This window comes from Wyeomyia smithii, chromosome 3 (assembly GCF_029784165.1).
Source record: "Wyeomyia smithii strain HCP4-BCI-WySm-NY-G18 chromosome 3, ASM2978416v1, whole genome shotgun sequence".
NCBI lineage: Eukaryota > Metazoa > Arthropoda > Insecta > Diptera > Culicidae > Wyeomyia > Wyeomyia smithii.
Window position 1 is genome coordinate 72,035,999 of NC_073696.1, and position 19,054 is coordinate 72,055,052.

Here is a 19,054-nt window from a genome sequence, read left to right on the forward strand (position 1 = left end):
ACGTGCGGTAGTAGGTTGAAGCTGATAAATTTTACAGTGCGCTCCGGGCAGCAAGCCAGGTCAAAACTGGGTCAAAATCGAGCGAATAAAGAAGGGTTTTGACAGCAGTTAGTGCGCTTCCAGATCAAAACGAGGTGAGCTGGTGGAATAAAGAAATTCGCTAATAGACTCTTATAAATATATCCTTAAGTACAATCCAGCTTTTTACGCACCATAATGGCGGTCGCTATAATGCGTGTTCGTAATATGCGAACCTCTCCGCTTACGTCAGATTTGCGATTTCTGAAAAATTGGCAACACAAATGTTGCCAGATATATTTTTCTTTTGGTAAATTGTACGAAGACTTCAATCTGACGTAAGCAGAGTTGTCAAAAGGGTGGGTAATTTATTACGAACTTTGCATTATAGCGTCCGCCATTATGGCGCGTAAAAAGCTGAATTGAATAACACTATGTAAAAATCAGCCGATGAATCTTATTAATTCATTTTATATTTGAAATTGCCAAATTAGAAGACATGTCTGCAATTTGAAGACGTTAACCCTGCGGTGAAGACATTTTTGCTCACTGAGTTTTGACCTGGAGTCAACCTAACTGCTGCAAAAACCCTTCTTTATTTGCTTGATTTTGACCCAGTATTGAACTGGCGTGCTGCCCAAAGTGCACTGTAAAATATGTCAGCTTCAACCCACAACCGCACGTGCTTAGTTTGTAAACAATTATCTGGCATCTCTTTCTTAATTACGTCGTAAATCGCGATGTCGTTCCTTTATTCCTAGGAAGGTTTGCAGTGACCCTGACGAAAAAAGAAATTCGCTAACAGTGAAAATATTGGATATGAAAACATTAGAAAATATGTGATTTTTGAAGAGTAATTGAATAAAGAGGTCAGAGAAACAAACCTCAGTGAAGTTAATTAATTTTTGAGATCGTTTAAATTAGCTTTAACCTGAATGTGTTGCGTTTGAGCTGTAAGTTGTACTGTACTTGAAGAATTATTAGTTTGATTTTTTCGTGTACATTCGTGAAGCGTAAAATGTAGAGTAACATGTCAAAAGGATCTATCTACTTTCATTGATTTTCTTGATTGACTTTTCATATGTTTAATGGTTCAGCTAAAGTAACTATTCCCAACGTGGTTTTTATTTAAAAAGCTAGATTAGATTCTCCGCTATCAAATGGTGTAAAGGACATATCATGAAACGTGTTTAATAAGCCGTGGCGGTTGAAAGAAACCGATCGATCAAAAAATCGATCAAAGCAGATAGATCCTTTTGACATGTTGCTCTACAAATGAACTTATCATTGACAAACCCGCTGCCCGCCCTATTCATTTCTACAGATATTTTTGATTTTTGTCATTTTTGTCTGTTAGCAGCTGTCAGGTAAAGGTGCGAAAAGTGTGAAGAGTGAAGCTATTTTATCAAATTGTGAATTTCTGCAAATTAAGCAAATTACGCACGTTAATTGCCGCGGTACTAGAAAAGTTGGGCACAGTACCAAAGTCGTGTCAAATACCGGACTAACAAACGCCACAATGAGTATGCCGGAAACGACCGCTTTGCTAGAGTCGCTGGAGTTAGCCGGTACCATGTTGGAGCGGCACGACATTGCCGATTGCTCGATACCTGGTTTATTAGAAGTAAGGCCAAGTTTCTAACTCCTAAATCAACAACACGGATCGTATTCTACAGATTTGTACATTTGTTGAATATTGAGATTTCAAGTCTAACCTATAACGGAAATTAAAGATGGTTTGGTTTTACAACAGGTAACCGGCATCAGGCAATCTGGAGTTGCGACAGCTAGTGGACTTAACGATTTTGATTACCAGAATCTGTCCAGTTTGTCACTGGGTTTGATAAACTTGAATCAGCTTGCGACAGTTGACAAGATACCGATTCCGCCAGAAATAATGGAGCATTTTAAACGTGAGTGCTGTATTTTGTTTTCTTTGTAGAGGTGCATGACGAAAAAAACTATTTCTTTTTTTTACAGACATCAAATGCCACTGCATGATGGGTCTTTTCCCGGAAATTGGGCGCGCCTGGTTAACTATCGACTCTGATATTTACGTGAGTGCAATAATAATCTAAACTAGGCTCAACCGGGTGCAAACCAATTGTCTCTTTTTATGTACGTTTTTAGATTTGGACCTATGAACAAACACGAGATGTGGCCTATTTTGACGGGCTTTCACACTTGATTGTAAGCGTAGGATTAGTTGCCCCAAAACCTTGCGTTTTCATAGCGGATGTCAAATACCTCCTGGTACTGACCACCCCCATAGAAATCGTGATTTTAGGAGTAACTTTTGGCGATTCGAACGCATCTCCTAACAGATCAATCATGTCTTCCACCGAAGAGATGCAGCTACTAAACAAGCCAATTTTTGTGCTGAACACCGATAATATTGCTATCACGTGCGTGGAAGGAACTGCTGATGGCCGTATATTTCTCGGAGGACGTGATGGTTGTTTGTATGAAATTTCTTATCAGGCGGAATCGAATTGGTTTGGGAAGCGCTGCAAAAAAGTGAACCATTCTCAAGGACTCATGTCACATTTGGTGCCTGGAATATTCAAGGTGTTTTCGGAAACTGATTCCATATCGAAAATAACGGTGGATAATAACCGCCGTTTGCTGTATACGCTAACTGAGAAAGGTGCGATAGAAGCATGGGATATTGGTGTTGATACCAATACAGTCAGAAGGATAGCAAGGATTTCGCAAAGCGATATTGCGTCAGCAGCGGCGAATATTTTAAGAACTATTGAATCATCTATATTTAAACCCGTCACTGCCTTATGTACACTGTCGCTCGAAGATTCACCGCAATTCCATTTGATAGCCATAACCCAAACGGGTGTAAGGTTCTACTTTTCTACTGTACCAGTGCTATTCAATGTACAACATTCGCAACAACTCCAACAACAACCAGGCACATACGATCAGCGGCCACAAGGCCTCTACCTTCTTCATGTTCGTCTTCCTCCAGGGTACACACCTAATACAACAGTGGGGAAACCAAAGCAGGTTCACTCAGCTTTCTTCAGCCAAGGTTGTTTATTAATGGTATCTACACCGCAAGCAGACCAAGATTTGTTATGGTCGCTTAGTTCGGAACCTTTTCCTTCTCGTCAAAACCTTGTAGAATCATCAACTGTTATGACTATGGATGGACAAGTGTGGGCAATTGCCGAAGTAAAACCTAGAGATAAAGTAACTGTAGAGACCCCACTGCGAGCAGCACAGGTTCCCAACAGAGTGGCCTTGCTCACCAATCAAGGCGTACATATTGTTTCCCTGCTGAAATCTGTAGATATTCTACAACAGCTGCTGCTTTCCTGCCATGGTCCGCACAATGAAGCCGTCAAAGCATACTTCCAGGTGCAAACAGAGCCACAGGCGTGTGCCACTAGTTTGCTACTGGCTTGCATCGAAACGTTCAAAGGAACAGAGCTCGGAGATTGGGCTGCGCAAGCTTTTATTTTATATGGTGGTGAGCCTTACTTCGAAATTGGATCTTACATGGGAGCACATTCAACGGCAGCTCGACCTTTGAGCTTCAATTCACCTGCCGGAGCATATGCAGGTAAAACCGAGCGACGCAACTGTTTAGCAATTTGTTAAAAGATATTCATGTTCATGACTTTCATGGCTTTGCATTTACCTTCAACTATTGAACTGTTATCTTTTCTCTAGAATCACAACCAGGAGGACCCAGGATGTATATGTCAACACCGTTTTCCGCCTCTAGACCTGCTTCAGCTGTCCAACAAAGCCTCATGCAACAAACTCAATTTCCTGGTAGCTCAAGTGAGTATGATAATAGCAAAAAGAGTAATTCTAGTTTAGCAATTTCGATGAATTATGAGATCATGTTTAATTTTACTCTCAGTGTCACCTGCTTTGAGCAACAGTTTCAATAATAACGTTCCTATGACGGCGGAATCATCGAACTTTCACTACTCGGCCAAACACGCCGGCCTTTACCTGCATATGTCTCGTTTGTTGCGGTCGATTTGGCGCAAACGGTGTATCGACGATAAACTTCATACCACGATCAGCCAGCAGGATTGCGCCCAAATTCTAGAGGACTTGTATGCTATAAAGCGTTTTTTGGAGTCGATTACATTGACTAATCTGGTTGGATTGGTTGGAAAAAACTTGTCCAATCCTAGCTCGATCGGAGGTTCCGGACCGAGTGGTTATCTGCATCAACAGCAGCAACATCAACAAGCAATGTCAGGTTTACCTGCTGGCATTGGAAGTAACATGCAGAGTTCATATGGGCAGCAAAATTATGGAAGTCAGAACCTATTTACTGGACCCGGTGCACAAAAGAATACAATTGAGGAGGCGTTAGCCGAAGAGAAAAAATCACTGGATGCATTGATTCGTTTAATCAGTAAGGATGTAAATCTTTCATAGAATCTGGTAATAAGATTTTTCTTTTACAGAGCATGCCTGTGAAGTACTAGCGTTGTGGAAAATTCTTTGTGAGCATCAGTGCCACCTATTGGTGTCTAAGCTAACCAAAGAACAGCAATCGATTCTTCAATCGTGTACATTTCGTGACCTCATTCTTTCGCGCTCCGATTTATGTGGATTATTGATAGTGACTTTGATAAATTCCTACCTGAATGATAATGCCAGTGTAGGCTCGATCTCTTCAAAACTTCGTGAGGTTTGTCCTAACCTCTACCGTCACGAGGATGCTGTTTCACATAAAGCCGCTGAAATCTTACTCTTGTCTAAAAGTTGCACTGATACTGACGAAAAGGCAGACCGCCTTAAGACTGCCTTACAATTGTGCAAAAGTGCTGCGCCTAATCTTCCATTAAGTTCAATTTGCCAACAATTTACCAATGCTTCTTTCTACACTGGAGTCATCGAGCTGTGCTCGATTTGCGCTGCGAAGAGTGATCCAAACGAAGCAGCATTGCACTTCTATCGAAACAATGAGCCCATGGAAGATCAGGAAGGGTTCGTGGCATTCCAGAGCCGCATGAATTGTTACAAGGAAATCAAACTGATGCTTGAACATGTCTACACTAACGTTTGCAACAATAAACCTAGCAGTATTTATCCTTCACTAGAGAGTGCAGATCGGGATAAATTGGCCAATAATCAGGTAAGAGGTGTTGAACACTTCGTTATTGAAAATTGTAATTGAGTAATATAAGTTGAAACTTGTAGGTCCTATTACAGAAGGCGAGTAGACTCGACTCGACCATGTATTTCAAATGAGACCATTTGCTTTTTAGTTTCAATAGATTAATTTAGCTTCGAATATTTTTCAACATTTACAGCTCATGTCGATTATCAGCCTGTCGTTACAATGTCAAGACCAATTGCTGCACATTGCCGTATATGAGTGGTTGTTATCACATAATCTTCTGGGTGAACTGCTAGAAGTCGGCGAGCCATCTCTAGGGGCGTTCCTTGGCAGAGCTGTTAATCGAACGCCAGAAAATTTGGTGTTGGCTGATTTATTATGGAAGTATCACGAACGGAATGGTCAGCATGCAGCTGCTGCTAAAATTCTTGACAAGTTGGCAAACATTCCCAACGAATCAATGTCCCTGCAGCAGCGAATTGAGTATCTGGCTCGTGCTGTCATGTGCATGAGAAGTGATACTGTTGGCTATTCGGCCCATAACGGTGTCCTTTTGAAAGATTTGGAAGATAAACTGGAGGTAGCGCAAATACAGAAGCAAGTGTTCGATGCAATGTCAATAATTCCTGACAAAAGCTATACGAACACTGCATTGAAAATGCTGAACTCAACGCTGTATAACTTGACACAGCTGTACGCAGATTTTGCAGAGCGATTCGAACTATGGGAATGTAAGCTAACCATTCTGAACTGTTCGCACCACAACGATCCACTTTTGATTGAATCCGTTTGGACTCATATTCTGGACAAAGAACTGGAACGGCCAGACAGCAATACCGAACGATGCCGACGGCTACTAACGAAAGTGAGAAGTCTAGCACTAGAATATGAAAGCGCTGGACATTGTTTTCCACTTCCGTTTATCGTGCGCGAGTTGGAATTAAGATGTTTTCGGTTGAAGCTATTTGACTCGCCTGTTCCAGAGGCGTTGATTGAAATGAATCTGGACATTGATGGACTGCTTAACATTTACGCACGGTATGTTGTAATAAACGCTGAGTAATTGTATTATCAATTTCTATTTTTTAATATATTTTTTCATATTTTAGACTGATATCCATGAACGAGCGTGTTTGGGTCACAGACGAAGATGAGTTGTATCTGGTAAGGTCAACGGCTAAGTTACTATCAATAATTGCTTCCCAACCAAATTTAATTCCACTAAAAGATCGTCGAAAGGTTATTGCGAAGTCCCAGGATCTTATATCCGCTTGTTTAAGTATATTGTACACCAAACCTGATGGCCAGCCGCACGTCGACAATCTCCGTGAAACGCAATCGAAATTAAATCGAATCCATTGCTAGCTGGCAGTTAGGTTTATTTTGGGTGTTTGACGACTGTAGTCACAATTAATACGGTACAGTTTACTAACTTTTAAAAACAATATTTTGTCTCACATCATCCCAATTGTTGTTCGACGTTACAATGAATTGTATGTTTAGTATAAAAGTTATCATGCGTTCCGAATAAAATACGCTCATTGCTGTGCCAGTTTTGATACAAAATTTTAGTGTTTAAATGAACCCTGACTTAGTTATACAAAATATTCTGAAATGGGAAACACGTGTTATATTATGGGTATTCATGTCGAGCTCGTATACAAATACCCAGCCGTAAAAATACTCACCTCCATTGACGAGTAATGGAAGATACACAGTTTACGGCTGGGTATTCGTATACGAGCTCGATGTGAAGACCCCTATTGTGTTGAATTACAATTTCCACAAAAACATCTTATTTTTATTTATTATGTATGGTCTATCATTTTACAGTTAACCAGCTGATATTTACCCAAAATAATTAAGCAACGTTCTTTTCGACCTTCAAAATTTTTATCATTTATTCCTTAACAATGATACTGTAACAAGCGTTCATTAAAATAGAAGTAACTTTGAAAAAGGTACCTAACCAAATGTTATATAACGGCATACCACAGCGAGAATATTTATATATACCTAATAATATCAGAAGTACACATCCCTATAACTGTTTGTTTGCATTATTAAGTAATTAAGCAGAATTCTAAATCGGTGACACCAAGGGCGATGCCGGTAGAGAGGAAGGTAAATTACAACCCACTTGACGAATTACTTTGCCTGCTACCTTGCTTGCGTATCGAACGCAATCTAATAACGTTGGCGCTTCTCCGTTTAAGTATTTGTACAGGAAGCCTGCTACAAACGAATCTCCGGCACCTACAATGAAATCGATTGCATAAAATTGGAAAGCTGAAACATGTCAAAAACACTCACCAGTCGTATCAACGACGGCCTTCTGTGGCACTATCGGCACCTGGTATGTTTCAGCATAGAACGCACTGCCATTGCCATGATAAAACCTAACGCAGCGACTAGCATCAGTTGCGATAATTATTTTTTCCCGATTAAGTTTGAGATATTTTCTTATCAAGCTTTTGCTCAAATCATCAACACTATCACACTCGTATATCTTTGCTAGTGTTACGAATTCTGTCAAATTGCCAAACACTAGATCTGCCTGCTCTATCAAGCATTTCATTTGTTTGGTGAAGTTTTGTAGTATATAAGTAGCGTTTAGATTCGTGACGAACAGATTAGCTGTTCCCTTACAGTAATTTTCGTAAATATACTGACAGATGGCAAATTTCTCGGGTATAAAATAACCCTCGATGTAGAAAACTCGAACGTCCTCATTGAAGTCATGTGCAGCCGATTTACAGTGACCGATTTTGTCCTGGCACCAACGGGACATAACAAATTCCTTTTTAAAGTGCAGTGAAGCACCAATGTTGGCATTAAGACTCCGTTTATCACCGCTGATTAGGCAGACGCAGGTGCCCGTGGAATGTTCCGGCAGTGTCTGAATACTGAGATATAGAAAAAGTTTTGCTTGAATATATATCACTGAATGTAGGTTTTTTTCTTATAGTCATACAGGACAGTACATAACAAAAAAGATCCTCCCAGAAAACTTAGTACTTCATTCTCGTAAAAGAAAATCAATTCATGAACGCTACATACCAAGTGCAAAGAGAGTTGTCCTTCAGAATCTGCAGAAGTATCTTGCCATTTTCATCAGCACCGACCGCACCGCAAAACATAACATTCTTCTCTCCAAGTGCGCGCAAAATTCGGCACGTGTTCAAGGCTGATCCACCAGGGTTATATTTGGGATTCCCACAGCTGAAACGAAACGTAAATACAATTATCAGATACACTCACAATTGCACATGCTATTACTATGAAGGTAGGTACAATTCACAAGCCAACCACCATCAATTGCTCATATATGCTACCTGTTGGAAGATACCCGTAAAACGCGGGCGCAGTGATTTAGTATTGACCCATCATACTCACGTTTCTATAGCGACCGCCTCCAACCGGGCCAGTTTATCTGCTGGAATTTCCCTTTGATCATCTTCCTTTAAGTCAAAATCTTGAAGAATATTACTATCATCACGTAGTTCAACACTGATGTCCAACAGCACATTTCCAAACGCAATTAACCGCGGACAACGATCGCTGTAGTACATGAAATGTGTTCAGTGCAGTGTTTGGACTATTTGCAACAGTAATCTTGTTGTATTTATTGTACTTACCAGCTACTGACTATTGAATCACTGATAACTTTGGGATTAAACATTGCCTCTGTGTTGATCCAAAAGTTAGATGAAAGTAAAATATTGCGTTTAAAAAGAAATAGTTCTTACCGCTTTTGTCAGCCGATGCATCGAATGAACAATTCGAGAATAGTGAATATCGTCACAGAGAAATTTCATTCACCTCAAGGACGTACCAGTCAAAACATTGTTGTATGAAAGTTTGCATGAAACTTTTTCTTCCAAGAACGACTACATTATATTGCTTTGTAAATGAAAGAAAGGTATTTTATTTCGCGAGCGTTTTTCTGTTCACAGAAAAACACTGACTTTCTCGGTTTAGTTCAAGGGTCGAAGGCCACATATTAGGTATAGATACTCTGAGTATTGCTAATATTAGGTAATGGTTTAGGGGAAGAGTGCGTGTAAACAGTTCTTCGAATGCGTGAAAAGAGAAGAAGAAGGACAAATCTAATGTAAGTTTTTAAAATCAATTGAAAAATATCTTAGAGCAAAATCATTTCAAATCGCCTGGAAATACGCGAAAATTTAATCGACCATTTTTGATTTGAATGAAACTTTGCACACGTATTTGGCTTAACAAACTGAGCATTTTTCACAGGTGGAGAGATTTTTTACACCCATGAGTTACATTCTAAAAGGGCGTATGCCTTTTGGCATAGGTTTTATTCGAAGCATTGTGGCCCAGAAACCGTTGGTATAAAATAAGATACAAACGAAGCTGTTTTCAAAAGATGACGAATCATTTACTTATGATGTATATAAAATATAGGGTGAAACTAGTTCTGTAAAGTATCTATGTCATAAAATTATATGTTCCTAAGATAATAAAACTCGAAAATAAATATTTGATTCTTATATATATTTATATCACTTAGAACATTTAACTCTTTTCTTGAGAACCGTTCGCCCAATCGTTTTGTTGTCAAAGGATGAATTTTATATTTTTGATCAAGCATTCCAATGAACGTATGGTTTTTGCTGGAGAACCATGGACAAATTAAGAAAAACGTGTATTTTCCTAAATAATTATAATTTTTTGAGCTTGAATTAGAAATAACTCGAAAACCAATGCCTTTAGAAAGTTTACTACCAAGAGCTTTTTGATTCAAAATGACTCTCTGCATCTTTTAAAATCATCAGAATACAAATATTTTGAAAACTGTTTGAATTAGAATTTGCATAAAAAAATTAATCTACCATAAAAAAAATAATTTTCATTTCTACATCCTGGACTTTTTTTTAAAAGTTTCGTATTAACGTCAAGTTTCTTTAAAAAAAAAAAAAAAAATTCAACTCTTTTTTTTTTAATTGAAATTTAATGTTTATTTTTAATTTTTTTTTGGTCAAAAAAAATTTTTTTTGTGGTGTATATTTTTTATGGTGCATTTTTAATTCCCTACAACTCATTCTCAGACAGTTTTTCTATACAACCAACGGTTTCTGGGCTACAATGCTTCGAACAAAACCTATGCCAAAAGGCATACGCCCTTTTAGAATATAACTCATGGGTGTAAAAAATCTCTCCATCTGTGAAAAATGTTCAGTTTGCTAAGCCAAATACGTGTGCAAAGCTTCATTCAAATCTAAAATGGTCGATATTCGACCATAGGTCATTTCGCGCGATCTTGCTCCTTATGATTTTAACATTCGAAGTCTATATAGTCAAGTAGCGGTTCCACCTCATCTGAATGGTTACGCACTTAACATTGATTACTTTATTTTCATTTTTCTTGTTCTTGACTTGTTCTGTTTTTTATACCCTAAGAACAAGGTAAATAAATGAAAAATGGTTTGACACGCGAATGGTAAGATTAAACATGCATGATTAAGATAATTATAATTAGCACAAGTAATATGATGTTATCATCAGAACAATATCTAGCATGTTGTTAAAATGATATCGTAAATTCAACTCCGAGCTAAAACTTGATTAACAAAGCTACTGTTCAATAATGCCCTGGAAGGTGTGATTAGTGCTGGGACTATTTGGATTAAGATATCCGGATATCAGGCCTCGGCTATCCGACAAATATCCAAAATTCGAATCAACCGGATATCTGGATAATATCCGACAGGATATCCGGATTTTCGGATTCTATATCCGATCATAGTTCAATGAAACGAATTTATCCGGTTAAATGTACCAGCACTAGGTGTGATTAGAAAAGAGAGGCTCGATATTCCAAAACTCGGTTCAACTCGTGGTTCAACTATTTGATTTTACCGACGATATCAACATTGTGGCTCGGACCCAAGATGCTGAGTATGTACATCGGAATGAAGGTTGAAGCCAAACGGATGGGTCATTACAGCTCACCGCTACTGGTAACTTTGTTTACCTTCGACCGATACAGTTATCTCTCAATTATAGCAATCCATTTCAATTGTGAGCAAAATGCCCTTTAAATGTTGTGCGTGAGGTGCCAGTACATTAAGAACAACTTTAAATTGAGCAGCTTATTCACTACGCACACGATTGCTCCGCCAGAAAAAAAAGCACAAAGTCTAAATGTTAACGAAGACCACTAACTGTGAGAAAAGTGAGGTTAAAGAGATTCGGTGAGATGGTCCTATAGTTTGACAGTACCCTAGTTATGACGAACCCTCGATGCTGAACCCTAAACAACAATAGACCTCTCCAATTATGCACTTTACACCGTGTGAGTCGGATGGAAAATGAAGCAAACAAAGTGCTGTCGAAATGTCTGCAAAAAAAAAGCAAAGCCTTGGTCCTACATTCCGATTCGGAACTTGACCTTCTGTTTTTTATACACAGACTTCGCAGCCGACTATTTAGTGTACAGGACAATTGCGGGGCTAGCGCTACGATCTTACTGACACTAACAGTCTCTCCCGAGACGAGACTCGAACCTACGACGACTGGCTTGTTAGGCCAGCATCGTACCTCGAGACCATCTGGGAGATATCGAAATGTCTGCATTGATTGCAAAATATTTATTTTCTTTCACCGACTTGAAAGTTATGTCGAATTCGTCTTCGCGGTGTAGCTACACCGTCCCGGACTACACTTTTCAATTTAAAAAAAACATTTTCGGGGTAAAAAGTGTAGTCCCAGTGCAGCGACACCGCGAAAACGAATTCGACATTAGTTTATTCCTACCCGAAAAAAATAACATCAAAAAAAACCTTAGAAGTTGCTGTAATTGTACATAATTTTACCATAATTCAACTATGTTTTTCATTACAAATACTTCATTTTTACATTGAATATCGTTGTCCAGAACAATAAAAACATTGTTTTTGAAATTTTTACCATGTAAAAGGGGGTTGTTACTAGGGGTAAGACACTATTGATATATTGTGAAATATTCTCAATATTCAATATTAAAAAGTATTTACCGTTCCATTTTCGGGCACCTCTCTATCTGTGTCATAGCCCATTGCCGTTATATCAAGCGTTACATTATCGTTGAAGGATATCAATTGACAGATAAACGATAAATATCAAAACATATCAACAAATATTGTGTAATATTAGCGAAATATTTTTCATGAAAATAAAGGTGTCTAGCCCCTAGGGTTGTTATGTATCTTAACAGCATTTTTCCAGGCACTTTCCCCATACATTCAGAAGTCATTGACAATTTTTTTTTTGTTGTTGAGGGGTCGGTGGTAGATTCAACAACAAAAAACATTGTTAAAACATGGTAATAACAAAAAACGTTTGCAAGGTTATAGTAAAAACACCATGTTTTTTATGGTTACAATGAAAAGTACTGGTCTATTTCTCACCACAAAATACATCGTAAATTTTTTCTCGGGTACGCTGACTGTGTGATTTGTTTACGGATAGCATCTTAAAAAATGAATATTTGATTTACAGTACCGAGCAACTCAAAAGAGACCATATTTTTCGATTAGCTTAACCCCGGTAGAGTTCAGCAGGAGTCATTATGGGGCAAACAAAACAAATTTAGTGGACGTGACTGAGCTGTCCAAAAGCACTATGGCCGCAAAGAGAAGATATTTGACATGCTCTTCACTCTCGTTCAATGTTGCCTAATCTATCGATGTCGCTGTTTATAGCGTATACAAAAATACAGGCTACGAACATGTCAGGGAGGTGCTTTCACACTTAAAAAAGCAGCAAGAAAAGGACGGTAACTCGTATAAAATGGCTAGTGTCACATGTTACATGATAGACATAGCATGTCAAATGTAACTTGTCACGTGTGACATTACATGAAACACAACATGTTACATATGACATGATATTTTATATGTTACATTACGTATAACATATTACAAATCACGTGTGACATGTTACAGGACAAGTGACATGTTACATATTACACACAATATGTTCATGTGGTATTACACCGATTTATGTACATACCCGCATAATCAATGACCATAACCATATGCTAAACAGCCTATTCGGGGTATAGTACGAACTATCTGGGTTATCGTTGAACCATATAGAGTATTGTCCGTTTATGGCTCCTATTCATCAGGATAGACCACTCTGCTACGAAACAGCCAGACGAAATTTCAACATGGCATAAATCAGCTCTAAAGCTCGATTTCCCGAAATTTTTCTAGTTTCTAACCTCAGCTTCTTGAGTAGTAGTTTCCTAACTTCAGCTTCTTGAGTAGATGCGGTCTATGTAAAAAAATTCATTTTTATAAAAAATAGTTTTTATACCACTCTGTTCCGCAACGGCTCATATAAATGAGTGTTGCCTTTTGATGTGCAGCTCAATTCGATTCAAAGAATAAAAGTGGAAAAAACTCTCAAATAAACTAAAAGTTTAAAGCTTGACAAACTGGTTTACGTTCTATGTAAGAGATTGAAAAAAATAGCATTTTCAGCGACAGCACAAAAATTGAAAATTATATGTATATAGATATTTCGCTATTCTATTGGAAAAATAACAGATTCACATAAAAGCCGGAAGTCACTTGAATTCAATAAATTCTATTGTTTTCGATTGTGCGAAGTCTTGAGGCAAACGTCAGTTAGTCTGTGGTACAACGACCCCAATGCTAAATCGGTGAGCTAACGCTTCACAAACGTCAACGAAGCTTGTCAAAGTTTGACATCTCCTGAAGTGAGCGAAAATGCTGCTCTCACTTTTAATCCTATGCGGAGATGACACAGAATACAAGTCGGTTGCGGTATTCAACAGTGATGTATCTTATTTCAACATTTTTAACAATCTCCTTAACAAGTGTTACTGGACTACATTCTGGTTTATCCCAATGCTTTGAAAATGTAGTGGAGAATTCAATGTAATCTACGGGTATTAAATTTTCAAGCAAAACGAGCTTATGAATCTACATTAAAGTGAAGTTTCAATTACCTTCTGAATAATTGAATGAGTTGAACGAAGAAAAGTACCAGAGTGCATCACTGGTTAAGTCCAGCGGTGGTGTACGACAAACAGCATAATGAGAGAATTGCGATTTCAGAGAGAATCTCGCTGGTGAGATCCTCTGCAAAGTGGCCATCCCTTCCGTTTTTGTGTTCGCCGTTCTTTAGTCAGCAGGCAGGAGCAACCTCGTACTGTGCCGTCGTGTGTGCCGTTGTAAAGCAAGCAAAGCACATCAACCTACAGCCAGGCCAGACTGTGACGGAGGGTGAGAGAAAAATTACATAAAACTGCTCCTGTTGTGTGTTCCGTCGTGGTTTACTACCGTCGCTTCTGATCAATTTTTTCAGTAGCCGTCACATTTTGAAAATTCAACTAAAGAAGTGTCCTCTTGTGCAAGAAAAAAGGCTTTAATTACACCTGAAGTGATGTTTTGTTGAAGCAGAAAAAAGTAGAGTATTGTGCGTGAAAAACCGCAGAGCGTTACAGCGATCGATACCCAGCAGGCGTATATTATAAAACCCGAGTGAAGTACGTCCAGAAAGGAAGTTTTGTTACTGTTCTGTAAGAATTTACAGCGGAATAGCAATACTATAAATTGTTGTAGAAGCTTTAAATCTGCCGAAGAAGTTGAAGCAATGAAAAAAATGATGGATTCCTGATACCAGATTTTCCAACGCGGCCCCTTCGCTCTCTTGTTCTTGTTTTTCTCCATCAACGAAAGCACCAAAAGAAGGGCCACCCATCATCGGCAGTCAGGAATACGAGAGCAATAGAGAGAGGCACCACCATCGCGTGTGCAAGAAAGAAGCAGGAGAAAGAAAACGCCAGCCTACCACTGTGAAGGAATTTTCCTAAAAATCTATTCTGACCCCCGGTTTGCCTTTGTAAAATTACAGTAGAAGTGAAAACAATGCAGTAACAGTTGTTAACTACTTAATCCTCGTGTTGTCAAAAAAAAAACGCATATGCATCCCCCACCTTAACATCAATGAGGATTACAACTGTTCAGTGAAGCAAAAAAGTGGTGTGGTAATTATACAGAAGGACATTCGTTGCTTGTAGAAGTAAAACGAAAGATTGAAATCAAATCTAGAAAAATAAACGATGGTGGTGCAAAATCTTCTGAACTACTTATAATGATCTGGTACCATAGGTGAGATCAGTGGCCAATACGAAGAGAATGAGCGATAGCTGAAAAGTGTACTGGTGTTATCCTAACGACACGTCAGATTGCGTTGTCCCCTTGCGGAAGGATTTGCACTGTTTTCTGGAGAGAGTATGAGTACGGCCTCAATTTTTGGTGCTAGACACAATCAGTAAAAGCCGAGGAAAAGTGGTTAGTGAAAAGTTTACAAGACAAGAACAGCGTTTAAAAGAACACAGAACAAAACGGATTCCTTAAGATTGGTGTAAATTTTTGAATTACACATCATTTTTGTGATAACAAAAAACTGGATCGCTCGTTTTGATTCCGTCGCTCTTGCATTATCATTAGTTTTGCATACATAAAATAGTTCTGAAACAGTGTTTGAAGGATTTGAGTTTGAAAGTTTCAAGTTTCGTTTGGCAACGACTGTCGCGCAAAGTGAGTGTTGCCTTTTTAATCTCAAGAGAAAAAAGTGAATTGTTTGAAAATAAGCTCAATAAAACATACAGCTAAACGAAAGGATTAAGTAATAATCACTTTCAAGTGAACGTGAAATACAGTTCGCCACGACGTCGACCAACAGCAGCCAGCCGCCACCGACAGCAGCAGGGGGAGTTGGAATTGGAACAGGGGGAGCAGGACCATCATCTGCATCTACGAAAGGAGGATCAGCAGCAGGGGGAGGAGGGGGACGTCGACGTTCCCGTAGTCAGGTACCGAACAGTAGCGGAGGAGGCGGCGGCGGCGGCAGTGGTAGTGCGAGTGCTAGTCGGCGGAGCAGCAAAACGGATTACGCTCGGCGGAGAAGTCCTTCTTCGGTTACTGACGATTCTTCCTCCTCGCTACTGCTGTCCGTTTCTGCCGGAGGTCGCACGGCAGGAGGTACGGCAGGCGCCATTGACCGCGAGCGTGAAAGCGGAGGCGGCGGAGGTTCGGCCACCAGTCATCAACACCATCCTCATCCGCCGGACTCGTATGAGAAGAGTCACAACATGGCTTCTTCCAATCACCGTGGAATACAGATCGGTTCGGCCTGGTTTCAACGGAAAATTAATTTGCGACCGCAGCATCGGGGTGTTCATCTGGTGACCGAGGAAATTCTTAGGCAAATGCCAGAGCTGGGCCAGTTTTCAGTCGGATTGTGCCATGTTCAAAGTAAGTTATACGTTTCATTAAATATTTATTGATAATTTATTTATTTTTCTGTGATTTTCACAATTTAAATAAATATCGCACACTTATTTTGTTACGGCCAAACTTTTTGATAGAACTTGCTAAAATTGCGCAAAATCCAGCAAAATATATCGACAGGAAAAAGCAAGATATAAGATTCAGACCAGTAATTCATGAGGGTGAATTTGACGAAATTCTTGAAAATACTTCCGAAAATTGGTAAATCACTTTGCCAAATTGCAAAGCTGTTGAATTTTTAGTAAATTTATAGTTTGTTAGACAATTGCCGTCAGGATTTTTTTCAATGACAGAATGAGGGCGATCATTTTTGCCTTTCTCCTAGAAAGGTATAGCAATCACTTGCAAAACCGAAAGTATAAAAGTGCTCCAAAGGGCCGAATGGCATATATTACTCGACTCAGCTCGACATGCTGAGCATTTTCTGTATGTATGTGTGTGTGTATGTGTGTGTATGTGTGTTATTCTCACTCACTTTTCTCAGAGATGGCTGGACCGATTTTCATTAAATTAATTGCAAATGAAAGGTCTTGTTGTCCCATAAGACCCTATTGAATTTTATTGTAATCGGATTTTCAGTTTAGAGGTTATGTATCAAAATGTAAAAATCATGAAACATCATTATCTCGAAAACTACATAACCGATTTGAAAAAAATTGATTTCAAATGAACTGGCTATCTTAAAAACCCCTAACTTTTGAATTTTATAAAGATTGAACTTCGGGTTCAGAAGTTATGAAAAGAAACGTGTTCTGAAGACTGTTTAATCTCACTCATGTTTCTCAGAGATGGCTGGACCGATTTTCATAAAATCAGTGTCAAATGGAAGGTCTTGTTGCCCCATAAGACCCTATTGATTTGTATTGCAATCGGACTCTTAGTTTGCCTGTTATGTTTAAAAATGTAAAATCCAGCTATGAAAAGTAACATTTTCCAAAGACTACTTGGACTCACTCACTTTTCTCAGAGATGGCTGACCTGATTTCCACAAAATTAGTGTCAATTAATAAGTCTAGCTACCTCATAACACCCTATTGAATTTTACTGTAATCGAACTGTAACTTCGTCTGTAATGTACCGAAATGTGAAAATCACGAAACTTCATTATCTCAGAAACTACACAACCAATTTGATCAATATTATTATCAGATGAGTTGGCTAGTTAAGGGTTAACTGATGAATTATGATTAAACACGTGGTTTCAAAGTTTGCCTGCCCTATACGTTCCCAGCCATCGTTATGTATTAAATTGTTAATGAAACAACGAAAGTCTATTATCTCAAGTATTACATGACTTATTTGAACATAACAAGTGTCATACGAACGAGTCATCTCTTAAACTTACAAATTTCAAACTTCATAACAATTTGAAATGTGGCTCAAAAGTTATGGAAAGAAAAGAAATTCAAAGACTATTTAAAACTATACTTGCTTTGATCGATATATGTGGCCGTAACATAATTTAAATGTGGTATCGTACTATTTCAACGTTCCAAATTCATTGATTCCTTGCGATGTGTTTAAAGTCTGCAAATGCACGACGAATCGGCCATAGGATATGATCAAAGTCAAATAACAAATCGTTTAAAATGATTGGTTTTATCGAAATGACAACATCCTCGACTTTTGGCTTCTGTACATCGCCTTAATTCTGAATATATTTATATTGGTTGGTATTCGGCCATTTTCAGCAGATTTTCTGGCATCAATCTCGGAAATACCCATATTGGGAGTTATTTAGTTATTTTGGCTGTTTTCCAGAAACTAAAAGTGGTCGTCTTTAAATTCAAAATGGTGTCCATGGTCAATGTTTGTTTTCTATGCATCTTCTCGATTACGTAAATATCCATATTGAGTATTATTCGGTCATATTCGACTGTTTCCTAGAAGTTGCCATTTAGCAATTCAAAATGGTGCCTGAGGTAAATTGTTAGCTCATTGCATAATTCTGGTTCCAGCGATACACAGATTGAATGGTATTTGGCTATTTTTGGATGTTTTTCACAAACCGGAAGTCGCCATCTTGGATTTCAAAATGGTATGTAAGATAATTTCTAGCCACTGAGCGTCACTCTGGTTGAAGAAACACCCATATTGGATGTTATTCGATCATTTTCGGCTGTTTCCCAGGAACCGGAAGTCGCCAAATCAAATTCCAAAATTGGGTCTGTGGTCGATTACAGCTGCTGTGTATTATTCTAGATCCGGAGACACTCATGTAAGACGGAAATCGGCAATTTTTGGCTGTTTTTTAGAAACCGTAAGTCGCCATTTTGGATTTCATAATGGCATTTGGAGACGATTTCTGGATTTTGAACGTCATACTGGTTAACGAAAAACTCATATTGGGTGGTATTTGGTCATTTTCAGCTGTTTTCAGAAACCGGAAATCGCCATCTTAGAATTCAAAATGCTATCTGTGGTCGAGTTTAGCTCCTGTGTATCATTCTAGATCCGGATATTATTATATTGGGTGGAAATCGGCCATTTTTGGCTGTTTTCCAGAAACCGGAAGTTGCCATCCTACAATGCAAAATGTTGCCTAAGGTCGATTATGGAACATATTTGTTACCACTAAAAACATTCACCTGCCAAA

At 38.7% G+C, this 19,054-nt stretch overlaps 3 protein-coding genes across 4 annotated transcripts in view; 2 read left to right on the top strand and 1 right to left on the bottom strand.

Annotated features, from left to right (window-relative positions):
- The first annotated feature begins 1,352 nt into the window (after positions 1–1,352).
- LOC129729378 (nuclear pore complex protein Nup154) lies at positions 1,353–7,587 on the top strand. The gene is made up of 9 exons (XM_055687903.1): positions 1,353–1,642; positions 1,772–1,931; positions 1,999–2,075; positions 2,149–3,595; positions 3,706–3,819; positions 3,902–4,411; positions 4,464–5,137; positions 5,316–6,160; positions 6,232–7,587. Exons 1-9 carry the CDS (start codon positions 1,538–1,540, stop codon positions 6,485–6,487), a joined length of 4,188 nt encoding a protein of 1,395 aa, XP_055543878.1. The 5' UTR covers positions 1,353–1,537; the 3' UTR covers positions 6,488–7,587.
- Positions 6,861–8,935, bottom strand: LOC129729379 (adenosine kinase). 2 transcript variants are annotated; one of them, XM_055687905.1, is made up of 6 exons: positions 8,872–8,935; positions 8,761–8,809; positions 8,519–8,683; positions 8,183–8,344; positions 7,436–8,028; positions 6,861–7,378 (listed from the first exon to the last, which is right to left on the bottom strand). In XM_055687905.1, exons 2-6 carry the CDS (start codon positions 8,802–8,804, stop codon positions 7,206–7,208), a joined length of 1,137 nt encoding a protein of 378 aa, XP_055543880.1. In that variant the 5' UTR covers positions 8,805–8,809; positions 8,872–8,935; the 3' UTR covers positions 6,861–7,205. The 2 variants fall into 2 exon arrangements, with proteins under 2 accessions (XP_055543880.1, XP_055543879.1); XM_055687904.1 differs by having other exon boundaries at positions 8,761–8,914.
- A 5,080-nt stretch (positions 8,936–14,015) lies between these two features.
- The window catches only part of LOC129729381 (UPF0047 protein YjbQ), a 102,339-nt gene continuing 97,300 nt past the window's right edge, over positions 14,016–19,054 (top strand). The window contains exon 1 of the mRNA XM_055687910.1: positions 14,016–16,422. Coding sequence (XP_055543885.1) covers positions 16,260–16,422 — 163 coding nt within the window. The 5' untranslated portion in view covers positions 14,016–16,259. The remainder of the gene's footprint in view (positions 16,423–19,054) is intronic.

Excerpts from the sequence above, each read along its gene's own strand:
- LOC129729378 (XM_055687903.1), top strand. The coding sequence starts at position 1,538 with ATGAGTATGCCGGAAACGACCGCTTTGCTAGAGTCGCTGGAGTTAGCC. Across the intron at positions 4,412-4,463 it reads TGCATTGATTCGTTTAATCA|AGCATGCCTGTGAAGTACTA; the intron begins GTAAGGATGTAA and ends TTTCTTTTACAG. Across the intron at positions 6,161-6,231 it reads CTGCTTAACATTTACGCACG|ACTGATATCCATGAACGAGC; the intron begins GTATGTTGTAAT and ends TTCATATTTTAG.
- LOC129729379 (XM_055687905.1), bottom strand. The coding sequence starts at position 8,804 with ATGTTTAATCCCAAAGTTATCAGTGATTCAATAGTCAGTAGCTG. Across the intron at positions 8,345-8,518 it reads GAGGCGGTCGCTATAGAAAC|CTGTGGGAATCCCAAATATA; the intron begins GTGAGTATGATG and ends GTTTCGTTTCAG. Across the intron at positions 8,029-8,182 it reads GACAACTCTCTTTGCACTTG|TATTCAGACACTGCCGGAAC; the intron begins GTATGTAGCGTT and ends TCTATATCTCAG.